General features: G+C 44.7%; 1 protein-coding gene across 1 annotated transcript in view; it reads left to right on the top strand.

The window, feature by feature from the left end:
• Positions 1-19,293, top strand: part of LOC310792463 (solute carrier family 23 member 2) — a gene marked incomplete at both ends in the record, with an annotated part of 102,748 nt that overhangs the window by 58,926 nt on the left and 24,529 nt on the right. Inside the window, 2 exons of the mRNA XM_083654150.1 lie at positions 11,615-11,771; positions 16,384-16,637. Of these exons, the coding sequence (XP_083510276.1) occupies positions 11,615-11,771; positions 16,384-16,637 (411 nt within the window). The remainder of the gene's footprint in view (positions 1-11,614; positions 11,772-16,383; positions 16,638-19,293) is intronic.

Here is a 19,293-nt window from a genome sequence, read left to right as displayed (position 1 = left end):
AATAATCTGATCTGATGAATAATCTCCCCAATGCCCCAGGGCAGAGACGGGGACTCTGTCCTGTGTGTGAGCACCGTCCTTCAGATGAGACGTTAAACCGAGGTCCTGGCTCTCTGTGGTCAGTAACCCCGGTGCCCTGGGGGGTGTAACCCCGGTGCCCTGGGGGGTGTAACCCCGGTGCCCTGGCTAAATTCCCAAACAGGCCTTCCTTCAATCATGGCCACCTAATCATCCCTCCTTACTCAATTCGCACATTCAGTCCTCAGCTCTCCACTGTGATAGGCTGATGTGTGCTGAGCGTTCTGCAAACTGGCTGCCGTGCATCACCCAGGTGGGTGCTGCTACATATCACCCAGGTGGGTGCTACACATCACCCAGGTGGGTGCTACACATCACCCAGGTGGGTGCTGCTACACATCACCCAGGTGGCTGCTACACATCGGTGGTGGATGAGCTGAGTTCCCTCCCCCTCCCTCCCCTGATATGTGAAGCGCTTTGAGTGTCTAGAAAGGCGCTATATAAATCCAATCAATTAATTAATTAATTAATTAATAAATGTCCTTTGTGAGGCTATAGCAGCAGTGTAGTAGTGAAGACTAAATATCGGCAAATGAAGACTGTACATATCAAAGACTGTCTTCAATTGTGCCAGAGTTTGTGCAAAGATGCAGGCCCACCATTGCATTAATAGCCTATGGGTAGTATTATCAATAGTATGGGTAAGTATTGGGCCATTGGTATTGTTATTATTGCTAGTAGTTACTGGGAATACTCACACATTTCCAGAGATGGGAAAAGTACATATACTTTCTTTACTTAAGTAGAAGTACAGCTACTTGTGTAAAAAAAAAAGACTGGTAAAAGTACAAGATTCAACTTGTTTACTCAAGTAAAAGCAAAAAGTAGGCTACAGGCTCTGAAATATACCCAAGGATAAAAGTAAAAAGTGTTTCTACCGGCTGTTTCTGTGCAAAGCTAATAGAAACTTAGAACGTCATATAATATATAATTCAAATACTATTAAACTTAAAAGATCCCCTCCAAACATATTTTAAGATGTCTAAAGACTATACTTTCATTAATCATTTGTGTGATATGGTTTTTCCATAAAAAAGGTACATATAATGCATGAAAGCAGGGAGAACGCAAGACGAGAGAGACAGACAAACAACGTGGGTTCGAGCCTAAGTCAGTTCGAACGGCAACAGCCAGAGAAAGAGTGAAAAAAGCCAGAGGAAAAAGTCATATGAAGAGTGACCCAGTGGCTCAGAGAGTTTGATAGTTACAGTACACACCTGTTTGGAGCTTGTTGGTTTGAGCCTCAGTCGGCTTTGAGCTCGTGGGAATGGGTCGCTGACCTCCGGCCAACTCCGCTGACGGAGGTAAGAATCAAGAGGTAGCAGCTAGCAGTAGCCTAGAGGTTGGTGTAATGGGAAACGTCTGGGCTGAATTAATCTGGAACTATGAATATGAAGCACGGTGGTGATTAGAATGTTCAAACGTTCTCTGGATAAATAAAGCTTTAAAGAAAACAATAGCTATCAAACTGACCACAGCATAAACTCCATTAGTGTTGCACAGCGTTGAGATAATGGTGGGAACTCAAACATTGCTTTTGGGACAGTGACTCATAGGTTGTCAAAGCCAAAGACAGCTTAAAAAAACATCAATGAAAACACTATAGGGTCTCCGGATTTTATGAAAACAAGGTTACGTTTTCATAGGTACTCAGTGTTTGCTCTCCATCATCAAATCAATACACAGCGTTTACAAAGCTGTGGCTTACAGTATGAAGCAATGGAGCCAGTGATTGTATAGCAGTGTAGTAAGAGCCCACCTACTGTAGGTGGTCAGCCAACACCCAAGAGCTCAGTGTCTCTCACCCTGTCATCACTAACACTGGATTCATGTTTTGCAGTTTAAAGCTTCCACTTGCGTGTCTGTCAATCACTTTATCTCCCTCTTGGATCGTATAGGATGTGTCAATCCTAACATCAAACACAAGGAAATACAATAAATATAAGATTGTTTATTTGGCATGCATTTCTACCCTGAGGCTGTAGTGTGGCTTTCCTCGGCATGGCTCACATGTGATAAAATAATTCCTGTGGATATGTATCTTTTTGTTTCCATGTAATCGCTGTACAAATGTAACATAGCCAGCGGGTAGTGCTGTGCACGTCGTGCAGTTGAGTAAACCTCACTCTCTGACGCCCCACGAGGCGCTATAGTGTCAGATTCTAGAGCCCATGACCGTACAGCGGCGCAGAAGGCGTTTGCGGTAGCGTTTGAGTCGGCGCTGTCTCTCTTTCCTACATATTGTCCACCTGCACACCTGGCAATTTCAGGCCGTGCACCGGTGCCCGGGAAGGTAGCAAGCGGCTTTGCACTCCCACCTGCGCACAGGTGTGCTACTCTGAAAAATAGGTGTGCCCATGGAAAATCCTCACACACTGCCATCCTACGCATGAGCGCAAACAATTGCGTTTAGAAAAGCTCTGACCCACGTCTTACTGCAATCTACGCCCGCGCAATGGTAGTTTGCCTCTCGCTCCCTCTCTCTCCCTATCTCTCTCTATCTGTGTCAGTCGAGCCTACATCAGAAATAAATCAATAAATATGTAAAGGACTACACAACGTGGGTGAATATGTAAAGGACTACACAACGTGGGTGAATATGTAAAGGACTACACAACGTGGGTGAATATGTAAAGGACTACACAACGTGGGTGAATATGTAAAGGACTACACAACGTGAGTGAATATGTAAAGGACTACACAACGTGGGTGAATATGTAAAGGACTACACAACGTGGGTGAATATGTAAAGGACTACACAACGTAGGTGAATAAGTAAAGGACTACACAACGTGGGTGAATATGTAAAGGACTACACAACGTGGTGCCGTGCACAGATGTGAGTGAGGTTTAGAGTGTAGCGGTAGCCAGCGGTCGTGCTGTGCAGTGAGTAGACCTCTCTGACACCTCAAGAGACGCTATAGTGACAGATGCTAGAGGTGCTACTGTTTTATCCTCTTTGCTAGAGCATCTTCCCATGCCAAAGGTTCCCGGTTCCCGGTAGTTTACCCCACTGGCGTAGCCAGACTTGGCACATTGGGTGTGCCACAGAAAGTCAGGGTGTGCCAGGAGGTGAACCATTTGGTGGCGGCCGCCTCCCAAAAAAAATCTGGGCCTTTTCAAGCCAGATTTAGAGGAATATGAAGATAGGACCATATGACCATAACCATCAATGTTTGCTCCTTTTCACACTCATTATTAGCAGGTAGAAGCAGTCAATTAAATTGTATTTTTTGGCAACATGTAAAACCACTTTGGTATCTCAAAAATGTCTCAGCTACTTTTTCCAAAGAGTGTTCTAGTCGGGAAAGAACGCAAGTTTGGTCGGCATGCAGGTTCGTCTACTGCAGAGAGATCTGTAGCGTTAGTGTCCTCTGACTCTGCTGCTGCACAAACCACCAGTGTGTTTTTGGCTGTGTCCCCACGCTGTTATTAACGTCATTGTTTCGGCTGCATCATCTTCATCATCGTCTGTCTCTCCACTGTCCACCACCAATACAGGTGCGGGAACGGGTGCACTACAAGCCGCACTTGTTGAGGGGGAGGGCGACGAGTCATCTTCTTCCTCGTCAATGCGACGTTTCTTGCCTTTGTCGAAAAAGCTTAAAAGCGAGCTCTGTTTCATGTCTTCTTGGTTTGGCGCTGCGGCTGCATTTGTTTACTTTACTAGACAGCGGAGCTAGTTTCCCATGATGCACAGAGGCATAGCGGACAGTCGGACACTTATGCATGACAGGCTGTGCATGACAGCTGATGTGTTTTGCAGACAAACAAACAAAAAACCTTATTTTTTCCCCCTTTCTTTTTGGGTGTGCCAGCTGCCTGTGCGGGTGGCATTGGCACACCCAGGGGCACCCGTAGCTACGCCATAGGTTTACCCACCTTGTTCATTGATTGATACAGTTGATTTGGAAATAGGTGAGTAAGTGCAAGAGAGATACATGTTTAAATCATGCAGATATGGTGTTTCTGCAGCTAAGAATGCGTTTGATTTGAGAAAAGTTGTCAGTGGTATACAAATTAATACAATAAATGTAACACTCTGAAAATTACACTTTTGTCAATGTCCAGTCAGTGTGGCGGACAACTGTGCCATTTTTTTTTTTTTTTTTAAACTGTGTTTATTATTTTTTGCACATAAGACAGAACAATACAACTCACAAGACATACATACAGGCTTAAAAACATATTAAAACATATTAAAACAAACAACAAAAACAAAAACAAAATATAGCCGCAAGCGGCGATGCGGGGTCCAAGCTTCCGGTGACTTGGGGGGTATATGTCAGATAGTGCACATTTATTCAGACTTGGTATATGCACAAGTAAACAAAGTTTGGTTGAGATCCGGTGACCTGACGGTTTCCAAGCAGTACTAGTAGTAGTAGTAGTAGCAGTAGTAGTAATAGTGTTGGTAGTAGTGGGAGTGCAGCAGTAGTAGCAGCAGAAGTACTAAGAATAGTAAATGGTAAATGGTAAATGGACTGCATTTATATAGCGCTTTACAATGTGCCTACATTCACCCATTCACACACCGAAGGCGGCCAGCTGCCACGCAGGGTGCTGGCACAGCCATCGGGAGCAATTTGGGATTCAGTGTCTTGCCCAAGGACACTTCGATGTGCGGACTGGAGGAGCCGGGGAACGAACCACCAACCTTCTAATTAGTGGACAACCCACTCTACCTCCTGAGCCACAGCCGCCACTAGTAGCCAATAGTAGTAGTAGTAGTAGCAGCAGCAGCAGCAGTAGTAGTGGTGGTTGGCTGTTATAGCACCACCATCTGGTAGATTGGTGTAATTTTTTCCTCTGAGTAGTGGGTGATGTCTTGAAACTTGAAGTAGTACTTGGATAGAAAGCAGTTTTTGTGTACAATATCCCTTTAAGTATCTGGACAGAAAGTGGTATTTGGGTAGAACATACTGTCAATACGACAAGTACTTCTCTGGCTCTGCAGATACATATAATATGGTCTACAAAGTTAAATACAACAGTCTGGATAGCTCACTTGGTAAAGTACCTGACTTATGCTAACTAAAGACCATTGCCGCTCAAAGTTCAAACCCCACGTGGGATGAAAAACTTTCAACTTCAGACAGGTAAGTCAGTAACAGTAATTAAAACCCCACATGCTGCCTCCTTATTTTGCGGTGTTTCATGAACTTTTTCAATATCTTGGAAATGTTAGCTGGAGATTGCGTGGCTGTGTTCAAGAACGTGTTTTGCAACAGGAGAGGTTAGTTCTTGTCTCATGATGGAGCTTTTGTGTTCTGAAATCAGAATTTTCAGTTGTCATTGTGTCTTTCCCACACACACATCAAACCATAGGGCGTAGTGGCGTCCACTACAGAAGGTTGATGGGGTTTATCCCTGAAATTGCTTTTGGTGACTATAGCCAGCACCCTGCATGGCAGCTTGTCATGCAGTCCATTTACCATTAAGGACATTTTTGTATTACACACATAATGCACCACTTTACATTAAAAGTATGCCCTGAATGGAGGTGTTTGAACTAATTGGTGTGGGTTGTGCTGTTACAATGAGCACATGAGTGACACGGATAATTCAGATTGAATTCTCTTTTTGGACCTTTCACATGTGAAGACACAATAATGTATTGGAATGTTTTTCCTCTCTCATCTGAAAGAAGGCTCCCAGCAAACACAATTACATCATGATGATGTTCTGATATCATCTTTCAGTGACGTCCAGGACTAGGCCAAATCACAGCCGATTTGGGGATCATTTAGACATCTACACAGGAATGTCAAGAGGACGTCGAAATATGACGTTACCATAAATAGGCATATTCAGTTATTCTGCTATGTACACAGTGTGTATTCAGCAGCGTTATACATAATTATATTCAGATTAACCTTTATTCTACATTTTCAAAAAATAAAACAGTTACCTGGCCGTGGTTTGAACCCAGGACCTCCAGCTTTGGTGTCTGCTACTTTACCCCTACACCATCCTTCCACAGCAATGACAAGGCACGGATATAACCTTATTATGGCATAAACTTGTTTTTATTCAAACGTGGGTGTCAAGTCTTTGTGGATCGGGCATTACTGTGTGACATCTAAACCAACTATGTATTATGCTACAGCAGATGCAGAACCCCAAAACACATTAACCCCACCCAAAATGCTACATTCCAACTTCCAGTAGTAGTAGTAGTAGTAGTAGTAGTAGTAATAGTAGCAGAAGTAGTAATAGTAGTAGTAGTAGTGTTGGTAGTAGTGGGAGTGGTAGCAGTAGTAGCAGCAGTAGTTGTAATTGACCGGTTAATGAGTTGTGGGCAATTTAGTGTTGGCGTGTGTTTTATTAAAAGTTTCGAGATTTAGCATTTCAAAACGGTTTCACGTATCCAAAATCCTTTACTAACCTTAGGTCGGGGTAGTCCATAGATGGCCCAGAAAAAGTTTTGTGTGATTTGGCCAAACGGTCTAGGAGGAGCTCGCAAAAGTAGGTTTTTGATCAAATTCAAAATGGCGGAAAATCTACCACGCAGAAATGGGCGTGGCCTAGTGGGTTAGATACATGATGCTCCAGGGAAACCAGTAGATGTGGAATTTTGATTCTACAGCTCGCAGTTCAGAAGTTATGGACCGACAAACGTGAAATTGGCTGTTATAGCGCCACCATCTGGTGGATTGGTGTAATTTTTTTACTCTGAGTAGTGGGTGATGTCGTGAACCTGTGTGGAAAGTTTGGGTGATGGGGGGTGTATGGTTTCTGAGATCCACACACTTTTAGGGCAGGAAAAGAACAAAAGTAAATACACAAAAGTTTAAACATTTATCATTTCAAGACGGTTTCACGTATCCAAAATCCTTTAATAACTTTGAGTCAGGTAAGTCCAGAGATGCCACAGAAAAAGTTTAGGCTCATTCAGGCAAATGGCCTGGGAGGAGATAGCAAAAGTAGGTTTTAGATAAAATTCAAAATGGCGGAAAATCTAGGCACACGCAAATGGGCGTGGCCTATATGGATAGATGCGTATTGATCCAGGGAATACAGCCGAAGTGGAATTTTGATTCTACGCCTCACGGTTCAGAAGATATGGACCATAACACGAAATGGTCTGTTATAGCGCCACCATCTGGCCGATATGGGTAATTTTTTGTTTCTGAGTAGTGAGGCACATTTACAATCTATGTGCCCAGTCTGGCTATGCTGAGCCTTACAGTTTCTGCTGTACATACAGTTTTACCGGAGAAGAAGGAAAAAAAAAATAATCGGAACAGATACAATAGGGATCCACGCACTTCGTGCTTGGACCCCTAAAAAAACACCTGACAAAAACAAAACTACAACACATAATTGGATGCACCATAAATACAAAAAAAAAATATATATATATATATATATATATATATATATATATATATGTAAAAAAAAAATACTATCTGTTCCTCCTTGACACTAGTATTCAAAGGAGACCTTCTCCACTCCTGCCCGACACATTCTCAACTGTGCCATTTTAGTGTGAAAAGACAGATGAAGAAAGAAGTAGGGCACGCATATCTGCTTGAAGGAGGTCAGGTGCAGGACAAGGCAAATTAACTTAGAAAATAAATAGAGTCCGCACACTGATATTTAGTCAGCACCCAGGTCAGTTTTTTAACCTGGGTGCTGACTAAATATCAGTATCCGGACTCTATTTATTTTCTAAGTTAATTTTGTCTAATTTGAAAAGACAGATGAAACCATGGAGTTCCAGACGCTCCTCTTCGATCATTTTGTCAATACTTTCCTTCTTAATTATCCTCAGCTGATGCCACATCCTCTGAACTCTGAGCAGCATCATCTAATTACTGTAACCTGCCCCACTTCATTCTCATCATGTCAAACTCTTTGTCTGATACTCCCTCACCAATTTGGAGCGGAATTCTCTCTTGGTTAGTCACAAATGATGCCCCGAGCAGCTGCTCATCGCTCCACATAAACATGTTTTTGAGGGGAAACTGTTCTATATGTTAATGTTTTTTGAATGAAAAAGTTGCATAGTATACCTTTAATTCATATATAACATACAATATGGGAACCTAATTCAGTTGCAGAACACTAATACTCTAATAAATATAGTATACCAACAAACAGGTAAATGATAAATCATGTGGAATCAAAACATTCCATTTTCAAACCTGAGGAAAAACTGCCACATTGATACCTCTGCCAACAGAGTTGGCCAGGAGGTCAGGTTTTCACCCCTGTTTGTCTGCAGGATATCTCAAAAAGTTACAGTATAAATGGATTTGTAGTAAAATTTGTAGAAAAGTAGGTCATGGGCCAACTTAGAACTGATTAAATTTCCACTGAACTCTCCCACTGGATAAAAGGGGGTGTGATCGTAAAAAGGCACCTAACTTCAGTAACACCATGAAACTTTGTAGAAAGGTTGGCGAAGGTATGCACCAAGTGCCCTCTATTTTTGTACTGAGATTGTGCCTTATGAAACCTGCTCTATAAAAAAATTATATACTGTACACACAAATATGGAAATGATAGTTACAGTTATGAAATGTTTAGTTTCGCTGGCCAACCTCCTCTCCCTTCCGTCCGAGGAGTCTGCGCCGCAGGTCTCCATAGTGGGATTGCGATGGGCGGCGCTTAGCGGCAGTGCCTTTGGAAAATAGTTTCAAACAATTCAACTTGCCGTTTTCAGCGTGTAGCAACGAGCTAGCGTGTAGGTTTCTGCCATTAGCTTGCTAGCTAGTTAGCATTGTTGTTTTCCCTGAGGCGGCAGGGCACTATTTACAGCAACACACAGGGAGGAGGGAGCGGAAGCCGCTCTGATTGACATGGTCGGAGCCAATGACAGAGCTTCTTAAGCGGGGAGCGGAAATCCGGCAGCGTCTGAAACCGACACCTCCAATGGGAGAGCAGAGTAGAGCAGGGGAGGGTTTATCCCAGTTATGGAGACCTGCGGCGCCAGACTCCTCGGACGGAAGGGAGAGGAGGCTGGCCAGCGAGACTATGAAATGTTTGACCTACAGCTGTGATTGAAATTATGGTTAGACTGATTTATTACAAGTGACAGTATGAGTTTTCTCTTCAGCAGCTTCAAGGTGTGTCTGTAAAAGTGGCCGCGCCCTGCCTCAAGGAGCTGCTAACATGAAAGAGATGTATCACTATGGCTTTTAATGGAGGGTTTTAGTGTCCTGTGATTATGTCTAAACGCTTTCTCAGGCTTTTCCAGTCTGAGAAGAACTGTTAATCTGGGGGAGCTTTTGGGCATGACATGGGGCCAATGGCCAAATGTAAAGCTGTGGTAGCTGCGCCTGCGTTTAGAAGGAAACTGTAAATGTAAAGCTGTGGTAACTGTGTTTAGAAGGAAACTGTAAATGTAAAGCTGTGGTAGCTGTGTTTAGAAGGAAACTGTAAATGTAAAGCTGTGGTAGCTGTGTTTAGAAGGAAACTGTAAATGTAAAGCTGTGGTAGCTGCGTTTAGAAGGAAACTGTAAATGTAAAGCTGTGGTAGCTGTGTTTAGAAGGAAACTGTAAATGTAAAGCTGTGGTAACTGCGTTTAGAAGGAAACTGTGAATGTAAAGCTGTGGTAGCTGTGTTTAGAAGGAAACTGTAAATGTAAAGCTGAGGTAGTTGTGTTTAGAAGGAAACTGTAAATGTAAAGCTGTGGTAGCTGTGTTTAGAAGGAAACTGTAAATGTAAAGCTGTGGTAACTGCGTTTAGAAGGAAAGTGTAAATGTAAAGCTGTGGTAGCTGTGTTTAGAAGGAAACTGTAAATGTAAAGCTGTGGTAACTGTGTTTAGAAGGAAACTGTAAATGTAAAGCTGTGGTAACTGTGTTTAGAAGGAAACTGTAAATGTAAAGCTGTGGTAGCTGTGTTTAGAAGGAAACTGTAAATGTAAAGCTGTGGTAACTGCGTTTAGAAGGAAAGTGTAAATGTAAAGCTGTGGTAGCTGTGTTTAGAAGGAAACTGTAAATGTAAAGCTGTGGTAGCTGTGTTTAGAAGGAAACTGTAAATGTAAAGCTGTGGTAGCTGTGTTTAGAAGGAAACTGTAAATGTAAAGCTGAGGTAGTTGCATTTAGAACGAAACTGTAAATGTAAAGCTGTGGTAGCTGTGTTTAGAAGGAAACTGTAAATGTAAAGCTGTGGTAGCTGTGTTTAAAAGGAAACTGTAAATGTAAAGCTGTGGTAGCTGTGTTTAGAAGGAAACTGTAAATGTAAAGCTGTGGTAGCTGTGTTTAGAAGGAAACTGTAAATGTAAAGCTGTGGTAGCTGTGTTTAGAAGGAAACACAGAAAGGAAACACAGAAACACTGCTTTCAACGAGGTTTCAGCAACTGAGAGCTAGTGACAGCACATAGAGCCACTTCTTAACATGCAGTGGAATCCGTATTATAACCTGCTCCTAGCCGGTTGGCCTGCATGTTAAACAACAATTAGCCGGCCTACGCGCACTCCCGCGAGTCCGTATCTTATCTACCTCGACCGCCGGTATAAGATCTGCTTCCACGCAATCGCAGCTCATGTTAAACAGTGGCAGGTCATTATCCGCAGATCTGAGTGGGCGGGTGTGACTCACTTCACTTCACTTCACGTTCACTAGTTTATTAATTAATGAATCGTGCGGGCAATCGCTTATATCAACGAGCAAACTCACGGTTTCCTCAAGTGCTGCAAAAAGGGCTTGAATTGTTTGGCCGTGTGATCCCAACGCGCTTCAGCTGCAGCCAGGCAGCCAGGTCCATTGCATCAGGAGGGACGCTTACTGCTGCGCTGCTTGCTTGCTCCCATGTCAGAAAAAGCCTAACTTTTGTGGGGAGAAATACATTGAAAACTAGTCAGATATGACTTGAAATGCCACTTGTAAAATAAATCACCCACAGTGATTGACGACAGTCCGACCACTATTTTGACTGGGCGGCTTTATGTAACCTAGGCAAATCGCTCATTTTTGGCACATTGCCACCCCTCGTTGGAATGGACTCCGTTAAAACGACACGTTTTTTGAAGTCTCCAGATTTGTCGCTAACGTGATGCAGCCAATTGTATTGTGTGAGGCAGGCAGTGTTGTGTGACTGTGCACTGTGCACAGTGATTGACGACGGTGCGACCACTATTTTGACTGCCTCATAGCTAAAGCTGTTTCCTATCACATTTCTTGTTTTCGATACATGCTACCCCCCCCCCCCCCCCCCCCCCGTCGCCCACTGGCAGAAAAAACAGCTCATATCCAGTTGAAGACCCCTCATGTTTAGAAAGGCAAAACCTGAAAATATCCTGTTCTCTCTAGCCCGACATGATCCATGAACTTAACTTATAACATAAGTTAACCTCAACCTCTCAATAAACAAGAGAGATGTCTTAGTTTCTCTAAAGCAATATCCCTTATAGTGTAACAAAGTTCAGTTCTTTGCTATGGCAGCGGGCTGGCAGCTGAAAGGCCTTGGGCTGGGAGCACCTGGAGATTGTTTTAATTTAAATCTATCAATAAATATGTGCACAGAATAGCAGATGGTTGAATCCCAAATATACTAACTCGTTCTGTCTTGTACCAATTTGCAGGCATTGTTCGGGATGTGTGGCGGCTGGCTGGTCTGCTTCTTGCTGACCATCTTTGATGTCCTGCCTTCCAAGCCGGATGAGTATGGTTACTCTGGCAGGACCGACACCAACCTGGATGCTGTAGCTAGCGCCCCATGGTTCCATGTGCCATACCCAGGTCAGTACAGGTAGCTAGCGCCCCATGGTTCCATGTGCCATACCCAGGTCAGTACTGGATGCTGTAGCTAGCGCCCCATGGTTCCATGTGCCATACCCAGGTCAGTACAGGAAGCTAGCGCCCCATGGTTCCATGTGCCATACCCAGGTCAGTACAGGAAGCTAGCGCCCCATGGTTCCATGTGCCATACCCAGGTCAGTACAGGTAGCTAGCGCCCCATGGTTCCATGTGCCATACCCAGGTCAGTACTGGATGCTGTAGCTAGCGCCCCATGGTTCCATGTGCCATACCCAGGTCAGTACAGGAAGCTAGCGCCCCATGGTTCCATGTGCCATACCCAGGTCAGTACAGGAAGCTAGCGCCCCATGGTTCCATGTGCCATACCCAGGTCAGTACAGGAAGCTAGCGCCCCATGGTTCCATGTGCCATACCCAGGTCAGTACAGGAAGCTAGCGCCCCATGGTTCCATGTGCCATACCCAGGTCAGTACAGGTAGCTAGCGCCCCATGGTTCCATGTGCCATACCCAGGTCAGTACTGGATGCTGTAGCTAGCGCCCCATGGTTCCATGTGCCATACCCAGGTCAGTACAGGAAGCTAGCGCCCCATGGTTCCATGTGCCATACCCAGGTCAGTACAGGAAGCTAGCGCCCCATGGTTCCATGTGCCATACCCAGGTCAGTACAGGAAGCTCATACAGCCAACCTGGATGCTGTAGCTAGCGCCCCATGGTTCCATGTGCCATACCCAGGTCAGTACAGGAAGCTAGCGCCCCATGGTTCCATGTGCCATACCCAGGTCAGTACTGGATGCTCATACAGCGGGGGATGCTGTAGCTAGCGCCCCATGGTTCCATGTGCCATACCCAGGTCAGTACAGGAAGCTCATACAGCGGGGTAGTTTCAGCCAAGCCATCTGATTGGTCAAAGATCAACTCTTGCCCATGTTAATTGATGGGCGATACATATGGCGCCGATATGGGGCAGTGGTGGCCCAATGGTTAGAGAAGCGAGCTTGTGACCGGAAGGTCGTCGGTTCAATCCCCGGGACCGGCAGGATAAATCTGGGTTGGGAAAGTGAAAAGGCAGCGCTTGCCCCTCCCTCATTACCACCACTGAGGTGCCCTTGAGCAAGGCCCTTAACCCCAACTGCTCCAGTGGAGCTGATCAGTGGCCATCAGTTCAGACTGTGGTTGTACTGGTCAGCTTCCAGGTATGAATGTGTGTGAGAATGTGAACAGGGCACTCCTGAAAAAGAGAGCATTGCTCTCAGTGAGACTCCCCCTGTATAAATAAAGGTAAAAAAAAAAAAAAAACATGTGGTGCGGAAAAATTATGCACCTGTTCTATTTTTGTCAGATCCCGCATAGGTCTGACAGATTACATGAGTGTGGGTCTGTTTCGCAGCCCTACCAAATAATAATGAATAAATAAATAATAACAATAATCCGTACAAAGCATACAATACAACAAATGTCGATTAGCAAGTCCAGTTTGAGTCAGGTCCATGTCATTAATGTCAAGTCTTAAGTCTAAATGAGGGGTCGGGTCAGGTCAGAACAAATCAAGATCATCTTTAGAAACCTTTTCAAGTCATCAAAGTCAGAGTCAAGTCCCAAGTCACCAGAACCCAAGGCAAGTCTAGTCACGTCTCAAGTCTTCTCTTCATGTATCAAGTCAAGTATCAAGCAATTAAAACTGTGACTCAAGCCCCGCCTCTGATAAACATGACATCAGTCATACTGTATGTTACACATGCATTGGTAACGTGTAAGAAATGTCTTGAGAATGTTTTTAATAAGTACGCTGGTGACGCTGAAAATGTCGCATCACAGTCATGCCTATAAAGAACCCTGTCTTCCTGTGGTTATTATTGCTACATTCACTCCTACATTAACATAGTGACACCCCTGTCAGAGGCCTTTTGGCAGTGCCCAAGCACATGTGGATCCTTGTCATGAACTTTCTCATCGTGTCTGTCAGCATCTCATTCATTTCCTCCTTGTCAAATATCCAAACCAAGCCCACACGACATTATATAGCGTAGCTAGCTGTCACAGAGGGTTGCACAACCGCTTTGTAAAAATCAAGTTCAAGTTCATCTTTATTGTCATATGTATTAAATACAATGAGATTCTTATGCTCGGAGCACCCTCAGCCTAAACACACAAGGGACATGGTCACACAGACCGACAAGAAGAAAGAAGGTGTAAACCTACATAACTCATAAGTTAATAAAGAAAATGATCAAACTTTGCCTTCAACGTACTGTACATACAGTCATCAGCATCTTCAATGGGATTCTGATGACAGATGATTTGGCCATTATGATAAGATTTTCACCCTGGAGGGAACTCAATGCTCAGACTTAGCCCGGTGGGAACTGTCACTCGGCTACTTTACCTGTTGATTTAAACTGTAGCGGGTAGTCGAGCAGGTTTTACATGTATTTTCTGAGCATAATATATTTTCTTAGATCTACCAAAGGATTTTGCGTAAACTGTGAAACATTCTGTGGATTTGCATGACTGCAGTTGTTTCCATATAAAACTCATTTTCAAGCTTTCATATTTATAAACGTGAATTACTGATGCAAAACCATTAACATGACTGTCACCTTAAACAAAATGACGTGATTAAAGTGAAGACGTTTTGGTTGGTCCTCACTTTCTCACACACACATTCAATAGGCTGTTTGAAGGTTAAGACTTGGTTTTAAAGGGATAGTTCACATTTTTAAAGTCGAGCCCTATTTACTTACTAATGATGATGTTGATTGGTCGAGTTCTTTCTCAGCACAATACATGCTGTTTCTCATAGAGACACTGCATGTAATAGGCCACGCCCATCACGGGGCAAACGCTCCGTTCATTTCCACACACCAGCGTCATTTTCCTTGAATTAAACATAGCTAAAAGCTGTTGTGGGGTGGGGCTGTGCAGACAACAAATGTAAAAAATCGCCAGTTAAAGTTTTTTTGTACTCCTGAGCACAACAAGGAAGCCATTGAGAATTGGCGAGAAGAAAAATGTGGATCTAGCTGTCAAGGAAGTAAGTTGGAGTGTTCATCTTCCGTATATACGATCTTTTGTGCAACATGCAACCATGCACGTGACATAGGAGAACGCCAGGATTGGAGGGGGGGTTTCTGTTTTCCCCCGTATTGGGCGTGGCTTCTGAATGATGACGCGTTACGCAGTGTCTCTATGGCAGCTCTGGAATGTTGGGCAAAAATGAATGCAAGGTCAATGGGGTCACGCTCCTGTACTGTATGTACAAGCTGACTGAGGCTCGCTAAAATTCCATCCACAGAGCGCACACACACACACACACACACACACACACACACACACACACACACACACACACACACACACACAGTCACACACACACACACACACACACACACACACACACAGTACATTTTAGTGAGCTTCAGTCAGCTTAAACACTGTACAGGAGCGTGACCCCAGTGACCTTGCATTTGTTTTTGCCCAACTTTCCAGAGCTACTATGAGGAAACAGCATGGATTATACTGGGAAAGAACTCTACCAATCATCGTCATTGTAGCAAATAGGGCTAGACTTTAAAAAGTTAACTATCCTTTTAAGGTTATAGGGTTACGTGAATGTCCTCACTAAGATAGCTATACAGGCTTGTGCGTGTTTGCATCTACGTGCATGTCTCCATATCTGTGTATGCGTGTGCACGTGTCTATATGACTGTGTGTGTGTGTGTGAGAGAGAGAGAGAGAGAGAAACATCGCTAAAATCAGACACTGCCTCTCCCCCCCTGCTGCTCAATCCCTCATCCATGCCTCCATCTCCTCCCGCCTTGACTATTGCAACTCCCTCCTCACTGGCATCACCTCCCGTTCCCTCCATAGACTCCAGATGGTACAAAACTCAGCTGCTCGCCTGCTCACTCACACCCGGTCCCGCGATCACATCACCCCTGTCCTCCACTCTCTCCACTGGCTCCCCGTTAAGCAACGTATCGACTTCAAATTACTCCTCCTCACCTTCAAAGCCCTCCACAGCCTAGCCCCCCCCTACCTGACTGACCTCCTCATCCCCCATCGCCCCTCCCGTACACTCCGTTCCTCTTCTACTGCCACCCTCACCATCCCCCCATCCAGACTCAAAACCTTCGGTGACCGTGCTTTCTCCCGCGCCGCACCCCGACTTTGGAACTCCCTCCCCCAGACCGTCCGAGACTCTCCCTCACTCCCCACTTTCAAAACCCGACTCAAAACCTACCTGTTCTCCCAAGCTTACAACCTCCCCTACCCCTGACCACCTCCTCCAAACCATAGCTACAAACCATCACCCTCCGCCCCCCATCCCCCCCCCTCTTCCTCCCTCCTGTTATCTTCCTCCCCTCTGCTTCTCCATACTACCTTGCCCTGAACCGCCACTGTCACTTGTATCTGTTCCCTGTAACTGTTGCCTGTTACTTGTATCTGTTGCCTGTTTTTGTTCCCTGTTGCTTGTCTCTTGTTCTCTGTTAAGCGTCTTTGGGTCTGGAAAAGCGCTATATAAAATAAATGAATTATTATTATTATTAAAGAGAGAGAAAAAGAAACTAACGTTTGCATGCCATGCCCCCCACAGGTCAGTGGGGCATGCCCACGGTGAGCGTGTCTTCCGTGTTGGGCATGATGGCGGGCGTCTTGGCGTCGACCATGGAGTCCATCGGCGACTACTACGCCTGCGCTCGCTTGTCCGGCGCCCCTCCGCCGCCCACTCACGCCATCAACCGTGGGATCGCCGTGGAGGGCGTGGGCTGCATCCTGGCTGGGCTCTGGGGCACTGGAAACGGCACTACCTCCTACAGCCAGAACATCGCCGCCCTCGGCATTACCAAGGTGCCTTTTGTTATTATTGGCTGCCTTTATGTGCACAGATTGAACTGGCTATTTCCCCATACTGTAGTGAAAGGAATGCTGCAACCCAAAACACTTCAACGCTGTAAAGGGGAAAAAAAACAGCTATTGTAGCTTTCATTTCTGGCCCCGTTGTCAGTCAAGTTCTAATGCTGCATTCGTTTATGGCCATAGGTGGCAAGTGGCAAACGCATCATCTCTGACCTACATGCATTCCAGCTTCATTGCTTCATGTCGCAAAACCATGGATGCTGATAGCATCGGCTATTACACAGTTAACAGCTAATAACAACATTGACGTTTAATTGTATGAGTTTAACCAACTACTGTATTGGTATGCTGATTGGTCTGAAATCTTACTACTTTACCAAAAATGTGTTTTACCTTCAGACAATCGTGGGAGGCCATGTTCAAATGACGCGCTGGGAGCAACTAGGGGTTGAAAAAAACTCTTGTAAAAAATCAGTCCTTAACTCTCTCGTAACGGGACAAGCCCCGTCTTTTATTGTCACACGAACACCACAATACATGCATGCGGCCACAACACACTCATGCTGACGGTGGCCGGTGAAAAGTGTCCTCTGGATTTAACCCATCCAGGCATGTCCTTTCCTCTGGGGGGCAGGCCAGGAGCAGTGGTCGCTTTCTCGTACAGCGCCCGGGGACCAACTTCGGATGTTGTCATCACTGGTCGGATGACGATGACGATCTGATCTTTTGCATGTTTTTAGTGGGGCGGTTATATACGGAGGAACCCCCTGGGGGAGCACGGGGAGAACATGCAAACTCCACACAGAGAGAAAGGCCCTTACGACGAGATACCCCACCTGGGCAGTAGGCACTGAAGATATGGGGGGGAACACAACCACAGCGCTCACAGTGTCCTAGGCGAGAATCGAACTCAGGACCTTCTGACTGTGAGGCGACAGCTCTACCACTGAGCCACCGTGCCCCCTTTGAGGCATTGAGGTTGAGGTTGAGGATTCATATGCGAGTTTGCGAGTAGGAACGCCGAGTTAACGCAGCTTGTTATTTGATTTTTGCTAGTAGCAAGTGGCAATTTGCGACCTCCGAGTTCTAAACGAACCAGAGTCACCAGAACCCAGGTCAAGTATCAAGTCTAGGGCCCATTCACCGCTCTTCAACCAGCTTTGTGTCATTACAATGTGGGTAGTATTATGAAGATGACCAAGGTTTAACTTCCCTCCATGTTTCCTGCACCGAGAGCTCCCCGTTCATCTGCCAGCAGAAACTCCGCCTCCACCAGCTGGTAGGGCTCGTTAAAGGAACACTGCCCATTTTCAACCAGCTTTGTATCATTAGAACATCAGTAGTATATCAGAAAACTGTAAACTGTTTTGAAGTCTGTCATTTAATTTGACAGTTATTGAGTGTTAAAGTGTGGACCAGTGACATCACTAACTCAAACTCAAATTAATAACTCATGAACTCAAATCCAACTCTCGGTTTGACAGTTATTGAGAGTTGATTTGAGTTAATGAGTTATTAATTTGAGTTAGTGTGGACCAGTGATGTCACTGGTCCACACTTTAACACTCAATAACTGTCAAATTAAATGACAGACTTCAAAACCGTTTACAGTTTTCTGTTATACTACTGATGTTCTAATGATACAAAGCTGGTTGAAAATGGGCGGAGTGTTCCTTTAAGGCCCGTTAAAACTCTCACCCAATTCTCCATGGATGCCGGCATGCAAAAATCAGAAAGTACAATCTGTAGTTCCAATTACAGTCATACGAGCCGGCGCAGCTTCGAGATCTGCTGATGTCAACTGGTTCTAGGAAGTAGAGCAGATCCTGAGACAGAGCGAACATTGGAAACATGTGTTGTTGTGTTTCATAGTAGTGTATCCGATTTCAGATAGAGATAAGTTTAAAAGGGGTGACTAATACTTCCTTCACACTGGCAAGCAAAATGCACCAAAACCTTCCAACTATGTCATTTAGTGTCTCATGTGACTGTAAGCATCAGAAAGTGGGAGACATTAGTTAAAACCCAAATCCTAAATATTGCCATTTCCCTGTTTGCGCTGCTTTTTTAGGCTGGGGTTGAAGTGGCCTGTGATTGGGCCTCATTATCTCCCATTTTTATCCCGTGATAAAACACTCCACGAATCATAAAGAAGCTCTCAGTTGTCTGTCAAACCGGAGATTTAACTATACTTGGCGACATTCAATTCTGTTCAAAAATTTGATTGGGTGGTTCATAACAAAATGATCCTGTGGTGTGACAAACTCAAAGCACATATTTATGTTTGGTTTCCAGGGACTTTAACTTTGTGCATCAAGTCAAGCTCCACCTGTGATAATCACGAGTGAGTGCACATGCATTGCATATATTCATAATGTGTAATGCGTATGCTGGTGTCACTGAAACTGTCCCATCACAGTTGTACCAGGAAACCCTGTCAGTTATTATTGCTAATATTAAATGTCAGTAAAATCAGTTTCACACCTGGATCTGTCAAAAGCCTTTTGGCAGTGTCAAGCGCAGTGGATCCTTGTAATGGAAAATGTGTTGTTTGGTTGTGGACAGTATCTCTCCTCCTACACTTACAGCCCACAGCCCCCCCCCCCCATGTCAAAGTGGCAGCAAGGCTGAGACCTGAGGCAGGTTG

Source organism: Poromitra crassiceps, assembly GCF_964638095.1.
Source record: "Poromitra crassiceps genome assembly, chromosome: 18".
Classification (NCBI taxonomy): Eukaryota; Metazoa; Chordata; class Actinopteri; order Beryciformes; family Melamphaidae; genus Poromitra; species Poromitra crassiceps.
Note: the sequence above shows the minus strand (reverse complement) of the source record. Positions and strands in the feature narration are given on the sequence as shown.